This window comes from Drosophila takahashii, chromosome 2L (assembly GCF_030179915.1).
Source record: "Drosophila takahashii strain IR98-3 E-12201 chromosome 2L, DtakHiC1v2, whole genome shotgun sequence".
Lineage (NCBI taxonomy): Eukaryota > Metazoa > Arthropoda > Insecta > Diptera > Drosophilidae > Drosophila > Drosophila takahashii.
In genome coordinates, this window is record NC_091678.1 from 17,771,075 (window position 1) to 17,789,408 (window position 18,334).

The window sequence follows — 18,334 nt, forward strand, 5'->3', positions numbered from 1 at the left end:
TCGTTAGTTTTATATAGGTTTGTTTGGATATTCGTAATTTCCTATTTTTAGCCACCTATTGGCAATGCTAATGAAGTCACTATGCAAGTGCCGTTGGGCCAGTCCAAATCTTGTAGGATTTTACGAGGCGACATAAATCTTGGCCAACATAGAACCATCAGAATAGACCGTTGCTAATTTCCACTGCGTACATCCATGGCCACACCCTCAGAAACAGGAAAAAAAAACGTTCAACGGTTATAACTCATTTTTCTGCCATTTCCGCTGTCAAAACAAATGGACTAATATAAATTAAATATTTTATGAGTGTTTTTTTTATGTCGGGTCCTGTACCAAAAGGTTACTTCTTCCTTGCTTATAAATAAACGAATGGCAAACACGGCTCGACAGGTATTTGGTCATTCATCAACTTGTGAATGACAGCTTGGAGAATCCCCCCCACCTCTTTCCGTACTATAATTCTATTCCCAGTGATTTCGGCCATCTGAAATACCATCATTAAATGCACATAAACTCTTGGTTAATTTATTTATGCGCAATTATCGATAATTATCTGTTTATCTATTGACTATCTCTGCAGTTTGTCTCCCTTCCAATTATGGTATGCCTTTTGTTGATTTTCCTAGCAAATTGCTAATTTAATTGAATTTTATTGCACACCGATTAACTGTGTTGACTAGAGCAGAAACTGCATTTATAGCATGGATAAACCATCCAAATAAAATGTAGCCCAAATTAGAATTAATTAATTATTTATTTGTTTTAAGACTGGTCTTTTTGTGAATAGGGGATTTAAAAGGAAACAGTTGCTCTTCTCAATAAAGTGGGATTATTTTACTAGACCGTCGATCACCCCTCTATAGGCCCTCTATTGACCCCACCATCGGGAAAATGCCACCCAATCACTTTATAAACTTCCTCTCCAAAAATAAGCAGCGAAGAGAGAAACAAACAATGTTTTCATAAACGATTTTCGCCTGTGTCCGCGTCAAAGAAATTTCTAAAGGAGGGAAAAGGCGAAAACACGAAATAATGAGGCATTCCATTCCATTCCACAGTGCCTCCCCGTCCATCTGGAAATACTCAACGAGGGGCCAGCGCAATCTAATTAGACATAATAAGGCAAGCAAGCGAAGAAAGGGGCTTTCGGGTTCGGGTTCGGGTTTCTCTCTGGATTGGGGGGCTCAGCTGAGGGCAGCAGATATGACCAAAGAGTTTGTCAGCTCAGCTTCGCCATAGCAACCATGGTAACTGACCAAACGACCTCAAACAGGCTCACGAGTATTGGCGATCGCAGTGCGGAGTTTTTCCGGCCATGCTCTGTGCTATTAAAATATATTACAGCAGCAATTTCACTCGACTTTATTTTTGCGCTTTAGTTGCGGCAAAGCAGCGTTGGCTGCTGTACTCTGTACTCCATAGTCCGTAGTCCATAGGCCGCAGTCTGCAGTCTTGGCGGTTATAACTTAATTTTTTATGGTCATGAAAGTCAATTGCAGTTTGGCATTTCTTCGATGGAGTTTTCTTCGTTCGCCCGTGGATTCATCGCCATCATCATCGTCTCTGTCATTACGAGTTCTCCGTTTGTTACGACTAGGGACCTTTGCTGCCGAGAAGAAGTCGTAACATGAACGCAGCGGAAACTGTGAGCCCAGGCGAAACTCGAACAGAAAACTTTTGCAATGCTAAACTGTTCAATAAGCAGAACGTACTCATGCAATACTATTAATGTCTGAGTCCAATTTGTGATGCTCCAAGCACTCTAAACAGTGGTCTTCAAATACAAATTGACATCTGTGTAGGCCACATAATCTAGAGCTGAAGTAAAAGATCTTATTTAAACTTTTTACACACATAAAAAAACACGTCGTGGTCAAAACGTTATGCGTATGGTAAATTTCATATCGTTTTTATCGAAATATCTTTTTCGAGATTCTCTGACCGTAAAATTTGGAAGAAGCAATGTTGCGACTTAAATTACGTGGGAGGGAGCGAAAAGTATAAACTCTCTCTTAAAGTTACATGAGTGCGAGGGAGACTGGCCTGTTTATATTTCGAGCATATCGAATTGAGGTGCCCGCATATCAAGTCAAACTTGACACCACATAGAATCGAATTGATCATCCTTTCATATCAGGTTTTTTTTGGGTGTAGGTACTTATCCAAAAGAATGTTAAGTTGTCTAAAAATATATTGGCATATAAATCTTCCTCTGTGGTTTTGAAATAGCAATGTTCTATAGCTAGTATTGTACATTTTTTTCAGACGAGATATCTGACCTTAAACCACCGAAATATAAGTACTCTTGAACTCTATGTGTACATGGTACCAAAAAAAACTGCGGTGGCTTTGGTGGTTCTTAGCGACCCACACTTATTGCTGTATTCAGATCATTGGTACAGACCAAACGTGTGTCGCACTTCATAATGCCTTTTTGAGGCACAACTTCGGCTGGCAAATTGAAAACTCATAAAAATTCTCACGTTTCGCTCCAAATTTTGTAAGTCAGACAACTTTTGGGTTTTGCATAATCACCATTAGCACAACAAGTCACACAGCCTCACCCAGCAAAGCCAGTAACAAAGAAAGGCCACGAAGTATGTAGGCATGTCGAAAAAGAGCCCTCAAAAATCACAGAAACATATCAAACTGTTGGCTATCGAGTCGTCGATTATGATGCCAAGTGTGATCGTTGGAGAGAAGTGAAACTTCAGACTGTTGCCAAGCGGAGCAAAGTTTTCTCAAACTTTTATCAAATTGCCCGCCGGCCAGACCGCAAATTGTAATGCTGGTTCGGTGGTTGTTCACTCAGTAGTTGGGTCTGCTTTCTGCTTTCTGTTTCCTGTGTGCGTAGAGTGCGGATTACTGGGGACTTGGATCGGCCCGAGCTATGCAAATTCATCATCCAACGATGCCCTAGAAACACACAAAACCGGTGGCACTTTGCTACTCTCCAGGAGACCCACGCGCCCGCCTGCTATCCACTTTTACGATGGTGCAATGAACCCAAAACACGGGCCTCACAGCCTAATAGTTTTGAATTTCGGAACTCGTGTGGACCCCCAAGGTATGGTGCGGTAATGAATGTGTCTGTCTTCTCCAGAAGCCGCGATTGATTTGTATTCATCTGATCAACAGGCTTTAGCATTGGGTTTTTTTTAAGCCATACTGTTTATCAACAAATAACGTTGATTTTGAAAATAAAAGAAAGAAAATAATATTGCTAATTGGCCGCAGCTAGTTTCATTAAGTACTTTCAGAATATCCAAAAGCGAGATTAAAAGCACACTTAACAGCCCTAAATGTTTTTTTCTTCCGGTTCATTTATTTTCAATCTTTATATTTAATCAAATAAAAACACCTCTTAACGAGGTAAAAAACTAGTGACGATCGCACCTTCAACATACAAAAGTTCTGATATCAACATTTGTGACGAAAAATTATTACACTCGTCATTAAATAGACTTTCTAATATTTTCTCATTCGGCCCGCCCTAGCAGACTATTCCAGCCTTTTTCCCTTCACAGGCATTTTCTATTGCAGCGTGCCGAATGAAAAAATATTAGAAAGTCTATTTAATGACGAGTGTAATAATTTTTCGTCACAAATGTTGATATCAGAACTTTTGTATGTTGAAGGTGCGATCGTCACTAGTTTTTTACCTCGTTAAGAGGTGTTTTTATTTGATATCAGAAGTTTTTGTTTGTTTACATTTGCTCTCATAGGAGCTAATATATACATTTAAATTTAAATTGGTCAATCATAATTTGTAAGCCATTGTATTTAAACAAATTAAGTTAAAAAGTATTTCAAAATACCTTTTAAACGAGGTATGGCACATGTCTGTACCTTTAGTAGTGTAGAACTTACAAACTAACGAAATTTAGCCAATTTTAGCTTTTTTCCCGCTAAAGTAGCGGCTTTTTCCAAAAGTCGTAGAACAAAAGATTCCTATATGGAACTCTTAAGTGCAAATTTACTGATTCCATGACCCTAAAATACAGTTCGGATACCCTCACACAAAATTCAATACTCAGGAAGCTTTAGTTGTTCGAGCTGCCAAAAGTGGCTATTTTCGTATAAAAATAACTTTTAAACGTGACTTTTTACAGTAATGTGTTATATACCAAAATTTAAGGAATCTCAAGGGGTATACAGTTTAAAGTTTTCAAGGAAATCGTTAGAGCCGTTTTTGAGAAAAATAAAAAAAAGCTAAAAAAAAAGTTTTAAAAAATTGTCTTTTGTTCATATCTTTTTAATTATTACATTTACACAAATTGCATATAGAAGGCGCTTATAGCATTTAAAAATACCTTTCAAACGAGATGCAGCACAAGTCTGTAGCTTTAGTAGTATAGAAGTTACGGCTTTCCGAATTTTAGCTATTTATAGCTGTTTTCCCGCTAAACTAGCGGGTTTTTCCAAAAGTGGTAGAACAAAAGTTTTTTATATCGATGTGATGAACGTCATATCAAATATTCAGAACTTAAAAAACATATTTTGGACAAGTGGACAAACAGAAATTAATTTTCATTTTGGGAAGAAGAAGAAAATCTTATTTTGGCTATAACTTTTGAACGGAGCGTCGGATTTTGACAAATGACCCCTCATTCGACGGGTATTTTCAAAAGGAATACAACTAAAATATTGCGAGGGGGCATTTATCCCCACCGGCCCCAACAGCTCCAAATTTCGAAAATTTCACTTTTTCACTTTCACCGCTCTCTCTCCCAAGCCAATTGATTTTCTTAAAGTCTTGGTATGCAATCCTTTAAGTTTTTGCAATACCTTTCGATTGGTGTATTACTCATTACGATCGGACTATCACAGCAGATTTTCAATTTTGCGGCTATATAATAGTAGTCGCCTTCGCACACTCTCCTGGTGCGCTTCGTCACTACATGGACTGCCGTCCATAGTGATTTTTAAATCATTTGCGGTCTCTTTTGGTGACTAATGTCCGAGATTTTGATCGCTCAGCTGCCAAAAGTCGTTGCTCTCTCGGGTTGGTATCCCCCGAATTGATTGTAAAACCCGTGCTGGCTCACCTTAATGTTATGCGAACATTTGTTGATACATATCTACGTACATATAACGTAAAATGCATTCAAAATGACATTGAATTCTTTAAACAAGTCCACTCCCGCATCTTTTGGTACGGGATAGCAGAGCAAAGTGCTTGACAAACTGAAACCCACGTAAGCACTTCCTGTGCGACATTTTGTTTGGTTAACTACGCTGAATGATAAGTAATCATGAGCAGTTAATTGATAACGAGCGCAAACAATACGCTAGCAGAAAGGGAAGTACGTCGTTGGGTTACGTTTTTTAGAGAAAACTGTGCCAATTACACACAGAATTCAGCAGTTTCTGTTGAAGAGTCAGAGGCTTCAGACTTTTTCCTCCGAAATGGAGTTTAATAAAAGGCAAGATAAAAACATAGTTTGTTTAATACAATACAAATGTCGAGCAAAAACCACTTAATTCTGATTAGAAGTGACCAACTAATATTGATAATGGTGCCCTAATAAATTTACAACAGAAGATTTTAGAATTTGGTGTTCGGAAAGTTGATATGATTTCTCGCAGTTGTATAAATTAAAAAATGTGACCTCGTCTATCTGGACACATTGATTTTGGAACTAGTACCTTCCGTGTGTAATTTATAAATTAAAAGGATATGTGATTGATAAAAAGAGATAACAGATAAAGTAAAGTTGTAATGATTTTTTTTACAATTTTCAAATTATCTAAAACACATAAAAAGTTTTAAAAATCATTAACTTTGTGTTATTTTTAAAAACTTTTGTTGTTTTCGTTGTGTATTATTACTGAAGAAGTGTGATGAATTTGGCAAAGGAAGCGTTTCCAACCCTATAAAGTGTAAACATATATTCTCGATTAGAATTTTAAAAAAATTCCTTAATTCCAGAAATAATGTTTCAAAAGAAAAAATTTCGAAAAATTATAAATTTGTGCGATTTAAGTCAAATTAAATTAGGTTGAAATCTTGAGCTTATCACAACATTTTTGGCGCACATTCAGAAATTTTCTTCTGGCGAAAATCAGGAGGAATGTACACCAATACGAGTTCCACCTGAATTTCGAATGAGCTTTTTTATGTGTATCACCTTGCGCGTAATGAGTATCTCATAGTCGAGGTTCTTTGGTTGTTGGGACTAAATTTTTGCCTTTGCTTCGCATCATAGATTGTTTAATAGCGCCATCTACCGTACCGCGTTTTCCTCAAAATTCCTCTAAGAGGGCGCTTAAAAAGATATACCAACAGGAGTCGCCACATTATTTGTTATATGCATTTACATTGGTATCTACATGCTGTCATGTAAATGATTTTGGTAATCGGTTTCCCTTGGTTTTCATTGTAATTTTAAATTAAATTGAAAACCAATTACAAAAATGAGTTGTTAAATTCCAAAATTTTTTTTTAATTTTTTGAATTTTTTTAACTAGTATAAAAAAATTAATTTTTTTGTACCTATCTTGGGACAAGTTGGGACACTTTGGGACAACGGCTGTTGCTTACAAAAATTCTGTAGAGGTCGCTTTCGACGAAGTATGTACATTAGGGCGGTCCACATTTGTATGGAAAATTTTAAGGTCCTACTCTCACCCGCTTATACGGTGCGCATTGTGGTATTCAAGGTATATCAAAAGACAATTTTTAAAAAAATCGTGTTTTAGGGTCTGCGAATTGGTTTCAAAGTTTATCACCCATACGCACTGTTGCCTTCGATCAAAAAGTATTTCTGATCAAGGTGGCATAGATATCAACAATTCAGTTGATGTTTTGCTCTCCTTTTTTTTTTACCAATTATTCCAACGAAATTCATAATTTGACAAGACAAGAAATGGGAGAGCGATTTTTTTTCGACCAAATTCGAGCTGTTATACATGTCGTATGAGTAATTTTAAAGCAAACTTTAAAGACGTTTCGCAAGGTCTAAATTCGAGAAAAAAATTATTTTGTTTTCACATACATGTTTTGCGTACTTTAATATACCATGTTAAGGGGTGAGAAAAGAATTTCATTTTTTGGACCGCCCTAATGTACATTTATTTGAGTAAAGAGTCAATTTGAGAATCGTTCAAAGGCTTTTTAGTTTTTATTTAAATTTGAAAAAGGTTTTAAAAAAGGTTGCCAAACATATTTAAAGCTAACAACATTTTATTAAACTAGGTATAATTATAGGTTTTCTTAAAGTACCTAAAACGTATTGGACGAATGGCAGGGAAAAACAAATGAAGTCCCATTCTACTGACCCACTCCTAGTACTTAAACTCTACCCATATTTAAGGCATTCTAAACCAATTATAATTATAAAATGGAAATTTAATATTAAAGAAACAATTATTTCTCTTGCAGCTCCAACATGCGTTTTGAGCCATTGGGCCAGAAAATGTTCACACGCCGCAACTGGCTGCTGCGCTGCAGCATTTTGATCAACGTGGCGGTGATCCTGTACATCGGCAGTCAGTTGATGATCGGCGGCGGCAACAACTTTACGAACGGCGGCGGTTTCCTGCTGCAGGACCAACAGCAGCTCCTCCAAGTGGGCTCCGCCTCGTCTGCGGCTCTGGTGCAGGCGCAACAGCCGCCACAACCACCCACGCCCAAGAATCAGAATGTAAGATATGATAAAGAAAAATGTAGATGAAATTTGAACTATCTTTTCGTTCTCTCCCCTCAGCAGGTGGCGGAGATCTTCGAGTCGGAGGAAAAGCAGCTGGTCAATTCGAACGCTGACTCCCCAGCAGCAGCAGTTCCTCAGGCGGGCGATGGCGCTGCTGCCGGAGCTCCGCAGTTGGCAAATGACAGTGGTGGAGCCGCTGCCCTGAACGATCCCGCCCAGGTGGTCGGAAACATTGGTCCCGGCGGCATTGCCGAGGCGAACAACACCCAGGCGGACGGTGGATACATAGTCACCGGCGACGAGAAGGAGCTGGAGGAGCGAGTGCGATCGCTGATCAACTGCTTCGACCACGACTACCACCAGCAGACGTTGCAGCGTGGCGACTTTTGGGTCCTGCAGAACTACGTGAGGGCGGAGCACGGCGACATCAAGTGCCACGAGTCCATCACCTACACAACGCATGCGGACTACACGTTCCTGGACAATTTGGTGCCGCTGCTGGAGCGCTGGAACGCCCCGGTCAGCATCGCCATGCACGCGCCGGGCACGGACTTCCAGCCCACGCTGGATTCGATCCGGTATCTGCGGGACTGCCTGCCCGGCAGCCACCTGGTGCGCGCCTACACCACCTTCCACATCTACTTCGGCACCAAGCACATTCCCAAGTCGGTGCCCAAGCCGCATGAGGTCTTCAAGACGGGCTACAACTGCACACTACCGCCTCCGTACTTCAACGTCAGCTCGGGCCACTTGTACAAGGCGCAAAAAAAGCTCCTCTATCCGGTGAACGTGGGACGCAACATTGCCCGCGATTCGGCCCTCACCCACTTCATCCTGGCCTCCGACATTGAGCTATACCCGAACCCCGGTCTGGTCAAGAAATTCCTCGAGATGATTGCCCGCAACGAGCAGTACTTGAGACGGAAAGCACCCAGGTGAGTGCCTTTTTGGTTATTACTTCACAGGTGTAGTCATTCAATACTTGATATTAATCAAGTTAAATAAATAATAATTAAATATTGGAAAAATAATAATGTTGCTACTTTTATTCCTTACGGAATTCAGAGCATTAGAATTTCTGTCTATACAACAAAGGCCCAAAAAAATAATTGATATCACTTTATAATTTTTCACCAAATTTTAAAAAGTAATACAACCTATTCCTTTCCTTTTTACTATTTTTTTTCCTTTTTCCTGTTTCTTTTTTTTGGGACTATACACTCCACAAATTTTGATATGAATAAAGATTATGTTTATCTTATTTTATAATATTTGTTAAAAAATCAAAACAGTATTTCTATTTCTTTTTGAAATGATAAAATATAAACTTGATATGATTGAATCATACATTTTACATTAATCTACATTAATTAATTAATTCACATACCTCTACATAGCTATCATTCGACTTTTATAATTACGGACGAGTATTCTTTTTTAATTAATTTATATTAATTACGAAACGAATATTATTTTTCAATTAAAGGGTATTTCCATTGGCCATCTTCGAGGTGGAGGAGAACTCTCCGGTGCCCCACGACAAGACCGAACTGCAGGAGTTCCTGCGCACAGGCAAGGCCATACCCTTTCATAAACGGGTCTGCGCCAGCTGCCACGGAGTACCAAAGTCCAAGGAGTGGATGTCTGCCAACGAGACAGATGAACTTAGTGTTTTCCACATAGGTACTGTAAAAAAAATATATGTTTTCTTTCGATTATAATAATTGTTGTTCTCTTTACGCCTTGGCAGGAAAGCGAACTGGTTACTATGTGCATTGGGAGCCGATCTATATTGGAACTCATTCCGATCCCCACTACGATGAGCGACTCAGCTGGGAGGGAAAGAGCGACAAGATGCCTCAGGTGAGTCCAATCTCTTATCCGTTGGTAAGCAGTAATTAATAATCAATTTTCCAGGGCTATGCGCTTTGCGTAATGGACTACGAATTCCACATACTGGACAACGCATTTTTGGTGCACAAACCGGGCATCAAAGTGCTGAAGAAGGACAATCGACGAGCCATGCTGTCCGGCAAGACGAACCAGCTGATACGGAAGATCATCTATCCGGAACTGAAGATCATGTACGGCATGCGCAAGGGATGTGCGATATAGTAACTAATTCTGAAACCGAGCTGAGCTGAGGCAAAGGCGAAAAGACTACAACCAACTTCACTATTACTATTTGCAATGCTATAGATCGGTAGTGTTGACCCTACCGACTCCCATTCCTTCTATAGCATTGGATGCGCACTGCAAGTGTGCGTTTTACAATTAGCTAGAGACTTAGCCCTAGGACTAATAGAGCATTACGTAGTTAGGCTTAGCTATAGGTCGGGTCGTGTAACGCCATGAGGACTTATTGGGTTTTTCCGCGCGTTCTGGGTTATCTTTTTCTACTCTGCAAAGCCTTGAGAGCATGGCTTAAATAGATTTAACGTAGGTAAATGTGGCTTTTGGGTATCATGCTATGTTCCATTTACCAGGCCATTCTTAAGCTGGAAATAGCAGCCAAATCAGCCAAAGGTACTTTGATAAAAATTGTTCAAAACTCCACGCCTAGAATTGATCCACTTCCATGAACTTTCTGTAAATAATAACACCCTTTGAACCACTTTTTGGACCTTCCTTGTCTCCAGCTCTCTGGCAATCAACAACTGGAAACTTGAGAAATATAGGGATTTCCATCACTCATAGGCAGTCATTATCAGTTACTTTTAGCCTAGGCCATTAACTTAAGTTTATCGATATTTAGCTGAATTTTCCATATGCATTCATTTTTCAAAATACTCAACAGAGGAATTGAGAGCAACATTATTTTTGTATTACCAGGGCGAGATTCCCAATTGACATCGACAAAAAACAGCAGTCTTACCACTTTGTGTTTGTGTGTTTGCATAATAAAGCCATAGATTAAACAGTGTTTTCTTGGGCAATGTAGACTTACTGCAAAGACCAAAACGTAGATTAGACCGATACCGGGCCAAATAAATTCCAGCGTTAAATATTTGACTTGAATAGCAGAGTAGGAATCATTGAATTGAATCAAATAGACTTCGAGAGTTAAATCGTAATAGTAATAGAGATAAAGTTAAAAGGCTAAAGACAAGTTTCAAAACAAACACAATTACTATTAAAATTTATACAAGAAAACCCACATTGAGAATTGATTTGTTTACTTACCACACTGAATGGTAGGCAAAGCAATTGATGCAATTGAAGATTACATTTCAATAGGCATAAATGCGAACCGTGATATTTGTACTAGTAAAGCGATATGGAGATGTTAAACCTAATTGATAAGAAATGAGGGGACGATCAGAAAGGATGATTAGACACCCCATATGCATTAAACTTAACGTAAATTTAGTTTTGTATATGTTTTTTATTAGTGTTGAACATTAAGTCAAACTTGTGCACATATAAATGTTAAAAACAATATTGAGAAATCGAATTCGCGATTCGATTTTGAGTGAAATGCTGAAGGTTTTTGTTGCGTAGGCCTTATCGAAATAAAGAAAAATAATAGCAACTAAGAGGACGGTTTTAGAGAGTTGAAAAAATATTAGTACTTAGCTGAAATACAGCAAATTTTACGTATGTTGTTGAATATTTAATAAAAGTACATTTTGAAAGTGACTTGGGAACAACATACAACATTTGGTGTTTGTATTTATTTCACACTTAGCGCATAAGCTTCGATTTGGCTAAGATCCAGGTTAGCAAATCAAGTCTTAGATGTATTCGCTCAAAAATTGGTTTAATTAATATTTTCCATTAGTAATACTAAAATATCATTAAACCTAATGCAAGTTGTTGAAAATGTAGCTGAGAGCAGAATTAAAAATATAAATAGAATACGACAATTTGGATAAAGAATATATTTGTATGATGTAATGTAAAGTGTAAAAGTGCCTTAGACAAAACGAAGAATATAAATTATTTTTAAGAACCATTACAAAAAACAGCTGGAAAATATCCTCAGTTTCTTTTGAATTGGCAACGCATAAAGCATATTTTTGTATGTATATAAAAAAAATAATAAAAGGCAATGTATTAATCTTTGTAAGTACATAAATAGTTAATTAAAATGGATTATTTTTTATAACTTCAAGTCGATGTCACAATTCCTATTGAATGAGTCTTCTTAATGATTTATTGCCTGCCAATGGTTTAATTCCTTTTATTTAACGAAAAGTACTTGTATTTTTGTTCTTATCTAATTTTATTAGGGGGTATACCTAATTTGACCAGAAAGAAGACCTTGATCGCAAAATTTTGACTTACACATATTGCAAGAACGCCTCATATGTCTAAATATAACTTTTGTAATAAGTAGTTAAGTGCAAATCTGCTGAGCATGGACTACTAGTTAAATCTAAGGAAAGCTACACAAAAAATGAAAAAATAAAAATGAATATTAAAACAAGATGTAAAAGGTGTATTTCTTGAACATTCATCTAAAGCGTTAAGACGATTTCATATAAATTTAATATACTCGTCAGTCAAATTCTCCATAGGTTTTTTCGCTGCCTTAAACACGTTTTGTCTGTCTCATGACATTTGCTGCATCTTTCGTCATTACTTAATTTAAGCTTTGATTTTGATTCTTTTCTTTAAAAATCCCCACAGCTCAAGCTAAGGCCTAATGCCAAGATCATTGTCGGATTGTCGTGATTGGTACGGCCTCATCTCATGGGCGCAGTCGACCTTGACTTTATGTTGAATTTTCTGGTTTCTATTGATTTTCGGTTGGCAGTTCAACGAAAACAAAAGTGCGAAATATGGAAATTAAATCAAACATAAATTAAATACAGACGTCGTTTTCGTTGATTAATATTTAAAACAGTTGCTAGCTGAAACGTGGAGCAGAACTTGCTAGGATGACGAACTGACTACTCATTTCGAGCGAAAGGAAGCTTTTTCCGTTGAATTTTTGTGCCATCTGATGTCGTTTCGTTTATTTGTTATTTATTGGCATGTTTGTTTTTATTGCAACTGAGGCTGAGATTACGACGGCAACGACAAAAGCTGTTGCGAATCCCCAACAGGTAGAGGAAGATCAGCAAGCTCCGGCGACGGCTCGGCTCGTTGCGATGATGATGATGATGATGATCATCTTGAAGAGCTTCAGCTTCGTATGTGATGTTACCAGTTAATATCTGCGTTGTGTTTCTAGCGCAAAACAGTCGAAATTGTCAGCTCGTTGGCTGAGCATCGCAGCAGCTCTTCTTTAGTTTAACTTTTAGTGCCCACTGGGACCACATTTGCATCCACGAACATCCCGAGGACTTAACACAACAGTTAATATGGCTAAAATATTAATCAGTGCTTTATTGTGTGTGGCCATGTTTGGCTCGATGGGTTAGTATTCTATAGTTTTATACATTTTTATTGCCAAAACGAATGACTTTGGTGACAAACTTTTCCATATTCAAATCTGATGGAATTAATCCTAGCTAGAAAATAAAAAAAGTGACAAAAATAGTATGGTTTCATCTTAAGCCGAAAATAAATTTATGTCACCAAAAATAACGATCATATAATGTTATAGACACGCTCATTTCGCAAGATCTCCAATTACTCTGTTGGTCGAGCCAGATTGCAATTTTAAGACTGAGATGATCTTGCGAAATTCATGCATCATTTTTACAATACCAGGAAATCACACGAGTTTTCGAAAGTTTAACATAAGGAAAGAGAAAAATGCTGAATAAATTCAAGTAATTACTGCTAACGAAAAAGCGAATCGCTGAAGTAATACTAATATTTAAAATCACACCGAAATTTCATTAATATTTCAAGGTCAGCTGGCAACATTTTCAGAAATTTAATTCACACGCCGAAGCAAGCAGAAAGAAATGATTATTGCATAACCTTTGGCTGGCGCTGCTGCTAGCGCGTTGGTCCATTGTGTGATCTCGTCGAATGAAACGAGTTTATCTTGCGAATAGCGGTCAGACATGTTAGGGGGAGCTAGAGGCGACAGATCGATCTCGGTGCGTGTATAGCCGGTTGTTGTGACCTTTAAGCGCCTTTGCACCTCTCGCGGAGCTCTGAATTTAGTTCATCCTCACTTTGTCAGGCTTTGATGAAAGAAACGGTCCGTAAACCGTGTGGGAAACTATTTGCATATGAAAATGATTATAATTGTAAGAAGAACAAAATAGGCAAATTCGATTTTAAATTTGGTATGTAAGGAATCATTCCACCGATCTAAACATTTTTTTAGTAAAGGCAATTTTACAAGAGTTTAGATAATTTGAATATAGGAATAAAAAAATAGAACGAATATCAATTTTATTAAATCCAGTGAGATTTTTATTATTTATCCTTTTTTATCTGTTCAAGCTTAGAGAGATTTTTTCTATTGATTAGCAACAGTTTCGTTTATTCTCCTGTGATTATCTTCGTCTGTCATGTTGGCTCAAAATGTGAACTTAATACATAGAAATTTTATTTTATACATTTTTTTATTCGTGTCACTCGTAAATTTGTAGGTAAATTTATATTCGTCGAAGGAAGTTATAAAATACACTTTTGTATGTATTCTTGATCTGGATTATGTATTGTATTGTATTATAATGTGTATTAATAAATTAAATTATCCTGTATGGAACCATTAACATAAACTACGAGAACCTTCGGCTTTGCACTATGTTGATAAACATTTCCATATGTTAGATTAATAACATTTCTTTTTCTGAGTTGATATGTCGCCCCCTTTTACACATGTATTAAAAAGAAAAGAATATTCTCACGAATCACTTGCACATCTGTACTACATAAGAATCACACCCCTAACAAGTAGTTACTTGATTATTAATATTTTATTAAATATTCTGTATTTAAAAAACATGATTTTTGAAAGCGCACTTCATGGCCCTCTCCTGGTATAGACTGTTCTTTAAACCTTTTGCTAACCCCTATTATAAATCTTCTAATAAGATTTCCCCTTAATTCCTTTTATTTTCTAAACAAGTACACATAACTAAAATGTTTAAAATAACCAGATTCATTTAATCCCACCCCCTGGCACTGGTTATAGAAACAATATTTCTTGTATATCATATCTAATGAAAATTTCTTAATAATATCCACCGGTTCAACAACCGGGGTGTGTGCCCATAATTCATTTAAAAATTTCATTACCCGTGTATGTGCATATAATACCGCGGGAAAAAAAGGCGATCCATTGTCAAGTGGAATGTTGCCCTGAGGCAAGTCCCACGACATGTTCGATCATAAATTACAGAGTATCAAAAATATAGTTAAAAAAAATAAAAAGGCAGTTTCTCATCATAAATCATTAGAGGTAAGCTTGCCACCCAAATTCCATTGATCGAGACTAACCGCCGTCTGCTATCTCTTACAGCTGCCGCTGCCGCCGGAGGATGTCGGGAAGCGAACGGAACGGCTCCAGTGTCAGGATCCTGCGACGCCTATATCGAATGCAAGAACGGCGTGGCCGAGGAGAAGTTGTGCCCCGACGGTCTGCTGTACAACGAGAAGTCTACCGGCTACCCCTGCGGCTATCCCATCGACGTGGAGTGCACCCAGGCCCAGAGCCGTCTGCAGGCTGCCCAGCCCACGGAGGATTGCCCCCACCAGTTCGGTTACTATCGCATGGGCGATGCCAGTCACTGTGGACAGTTCATGAACTGCGCCGCCGGCCGTGGCTTCGTCTTCGACTGCCCCGAAGGTCTGGCTTGGAATCCGGCCACCTACAAGTGCGATTGGCCCGATCAGGTCGAGGACTGCGATGCCGAGGCCTTCCTCGGCTTCAGATGCCCTGCCCTGGCCCCCAAATCTGAGCTGCTGGGCGAGCAGGAGGAGGACTACACCTTCCATCCATCGCCGGACAACTGCCAGGTGTACTTCATCTGCATCGAGGGACGTCCGCGCCGCATTGGCTGCGGAGAGGACCAGGCCTTCAACCAGGAGCTGAAGCAGTGCGACGACATCGATAACGTGCCCAACTGCAGCAGTGCCATCCGCGAGAAGGGCGCCCAGATCAAGGCCGCTCGTCTTCATGCCAAGAAGAACTAGGAACTAAGTCGGAAGGAAGCGATTCCCAATGCACAGGCCATATGGCAATAAGTTGCTCGAGTTTTCTAGTCTGTAGTTAAAGATTTTGGCAATCTGATTGTTGCTCGTCGAAATAAAAAAAGGAAAAATATAAATAAAACAAGCTTTTATATAATCACAACTGTCAAGTTTCACACATAATACATCCACTTTAATGGCCTAATTTTTTGATTTCAGTTCTTGGCTCACCGGAATGCCCCTCGCCCAACGGTCGATTCGCATCGGGCGATCAGTGCGATGCCTACACAGAGTGCAAGGATGATGTTCCGGTTGAGAAACTGTGCCCGGATGGCCTATTGTTCCACCAGCGCACCAAGGCGACCGGAGAGTGCACATACGCCCCGTACTCCACCTGCAAGGAGCGGGCCCGCCTGCAGCCCGCCAATGGAACGGATGAGTGCCCGCGGCAGTTTGGCTTCTATCCGAATGGAGATGAGACCAAGTGCGGCATTTACCGCAACTGTGCCCATGGCGTAGCCTCGATAACCAAGTGCCCCGAGGGACTGGCCTTCAACGAGGAGACCTACCAGTGCGACTGGCCCGATCTAGTGGCCAACTGCAATGCCGAGGCCTATCTAGGCTTCAACTGCCCAGCCGCCGATGCGATCGATGGTACCGCTCCCGAGGTGGACGTCAGTCCGGAGGGAGAGCTGCGATACTATCGCCACCCGCAGACCTGCAAGAAGTACTTCGTGTGCGTCAACGGACATCCACGTCTGTACAACTGCGGCAAGTACCTGGCCTTCAACTCGCAGTCGAAGCTGTGCGACTTCTACAACAAGGTACCCGAGTGCTATGCGCTGCTCAAGGAGAAGCAGCGGCTGAAGGCGGAGAAGCAGAATCCACAGGTGGCTCAGCCTGAGGCCTAGGCCCCCAGAGAAACCGATGGAATCTCAGAGGCTGCAATCTATACACTTCCTGTGCAATGATTATTATCTTGTAAATATGTATCTGCTTGTTGTTTATGCATTGCAATAAATAAGTAATCTATATATAAATGTACATAATTTTTCCTCACAACACCGCACCATTGCCAAGACAATCTATGTATCCATCAAATGTAAAACTAATATTTTCAATGCACCCCTGTGCTAGGGTTTTTATTACATTTTGGAATCGGAAAGCAGGTAAAATATACAAAATAAAATTATTCGGAGGAAACTTTAAAGGATTTTCAACAATCAACAATTTTAAAGTTGGAGTGAATTTTATAGATTAACTCATGAATGGTTTGAAATCTAGTCATACCCCCACCCGCTCTGGTTTAAAAAAGCCATTTCATCGTTGTTTTTTAGTTTGTTATTTATTATCAGTTTCAGATTTTCAGTTTTCGGAATTTGCTGTGTTAGTTATTGGTAATAGTTAGCTTATTAGTAATTGGTAGATTAATTAAACTTATATTTATTTTACATAAGTAAGATGGCAAACCACTCCCACACATTTAAACATTATATTGTAAACTTATGAGCACGCTAGTTTTCTTCATTCAATTTATAATTTTTTTACAACGTTTTCATATGTTAAAAAAATACATTTTTAAGAACCAATTCCAATCTGAAGTCAGGGTTTTGTTTTTGGAAATCATTTAAGCTCGAATTTTGTATTGTTGATTAAAACATTTATTTTGTGTTTATCACTAAGTAACCAATTCGTTTTTGTTCAGAATTTGTTTAGGGCTGCTTAAAACTAAATTATTCACTTATCCTTTTGGATCCTACCGCTCCTGCTTTCCTCTGATTCGTTTCTTCTTTGGCTATAAAAATTAAATTACAAATAGGTTTTGTTTTTGAACTTTTGCACTATTCTGTTGTAGATTTCTTTGCTGTTGTGTGAGTATCAGTTTCTTCATTACATTAAATTACAACAAATAATTGGTATTTAAGTTTAGTATTATGCTTGGTTTTACAAATTTTTGTTTCATTTCGATTCATATCATCTTTTTGCTTTGTGGTGCTTGGCTAAGGCGACTTTTGTTTGGTTGTTTTCACTTTGTTTTTGTTGTCTTTACATTTTGCAATATATTTAACTTTTGTATCCGTTTTCATGCTTTCCGCTTTCTTTTACATATACAGAAAAAAAAACAACTTGCACTGAATGGAAAGAAAACAAAATTATATTCCGACAGGAAAAAATGAGTTCAAAAACAAATAAATAATTTCTTAGTCGTTTTAAAATTTGTGCTAGAAATTCGGCTATTAAAATTATTTAAGTTCATACACACACTTGAGAAAAAGTTCATATCTTTTCATTTCATTGTTTTCGTTACATTTTGGTTTTCATTTAAACATATTCAGTCTTTCAGCTTTTAACATAAATAAATTAATTAAATTAATTTATTTAATTACATTTAAAAACATCATGTTGCTTGTTGCCTGTAAATAATTTTGAGTTCTATTGCATTTATGTGGTAATTTTTCGGTTGTCTGCCTATCGTTGCTTGTTTCTTAAATTTATAGCCAAAAGTTGTTTCAAAAATTTTGAAGAAATTTTCATCCTTAGTCAATGTTTGTTGTAGAAGCCAAAAGAGTTGCATGTTTGCTTGCTGCCTTCTTAAACTTAACTCTATGTTTTCTTTTTTTTGTTTATCATTTACA

General features: G+C 38.3%; 2 protein-coding genes across 7 annotated transcripts in view; both read left to right on the top strand.

The window, feature by feature from the left end:
* The window catches only part of LOC108067957 (beta-1,4-glucuronyltransferase 1), a 44,192-nt gene extending 32,466 nt beyond the window's left edge, over positions 1-11,726 (top strand). For all 5 annotated transcript variants that reach the window (XM_070217702.1, XM_070217746.1, XM_070217727.1 and 2 more), the window contains 5 exons: positions 7,385-7,646; positions 7,710-8,587; positions 9,139-9,335; positions 9,403-9,515; positions 9,570-11,726. In XM_070217702.1, coding sequence (XP_070073803.1) covers positions 7,392-7,646; positions 7,710-8,587; positions 9,139-9,335; positions 9,403-9,515; positions 9,570-9,767 — 1,641 coding nt within the window. In that variant the 5' untranslated portion in view covers positions 7,385-7,391 and the 3' untranslated portion in view covers positions 9,768-11,726. The remainder of the gene's footprint in view (positions 1-7,384; positions 7,647-7,709; positions 8,588-9,138; positions 9,336-9,402; positions 9,516-9,569) is intronic.
* Positions 11,727-12,819: 1,093 nt separating this feature from the next.
* On the top strand, positions 12,820-16,738 carry obst-E (obstructor-E). Of its 2 annotated transcripts, none has more exons than XM_017157240.3 (2): positions 12,820-13,016; positions 15,028-15,844. In XM_017157240.3, the coding sequence occupies exons 1-2, from the start codon at positions 12,962-12,964 to the stop codon at positions 15,699-15,701; spliced, it is 729 nt and encodes a 242-aa protein (XP_017012729.1). In that variant the 5' UTR covers positions 12,820-12,961; the 3' UTR covers positions 15,702-15,844. The 2 variants fall into 2 exon arrangements, with proteins under 2 accessions (XP_017012729.1, XP_017012728.1); XM_017157239.3 differs by lacking the exon at positions 15,028-15,844 and adding an exon at positions 15,918-16,738 and having other exon boundaries at positions 12,822-13,016.
* Positions 16,739-18,334: the final 1,596 nt, after the last annotated feature.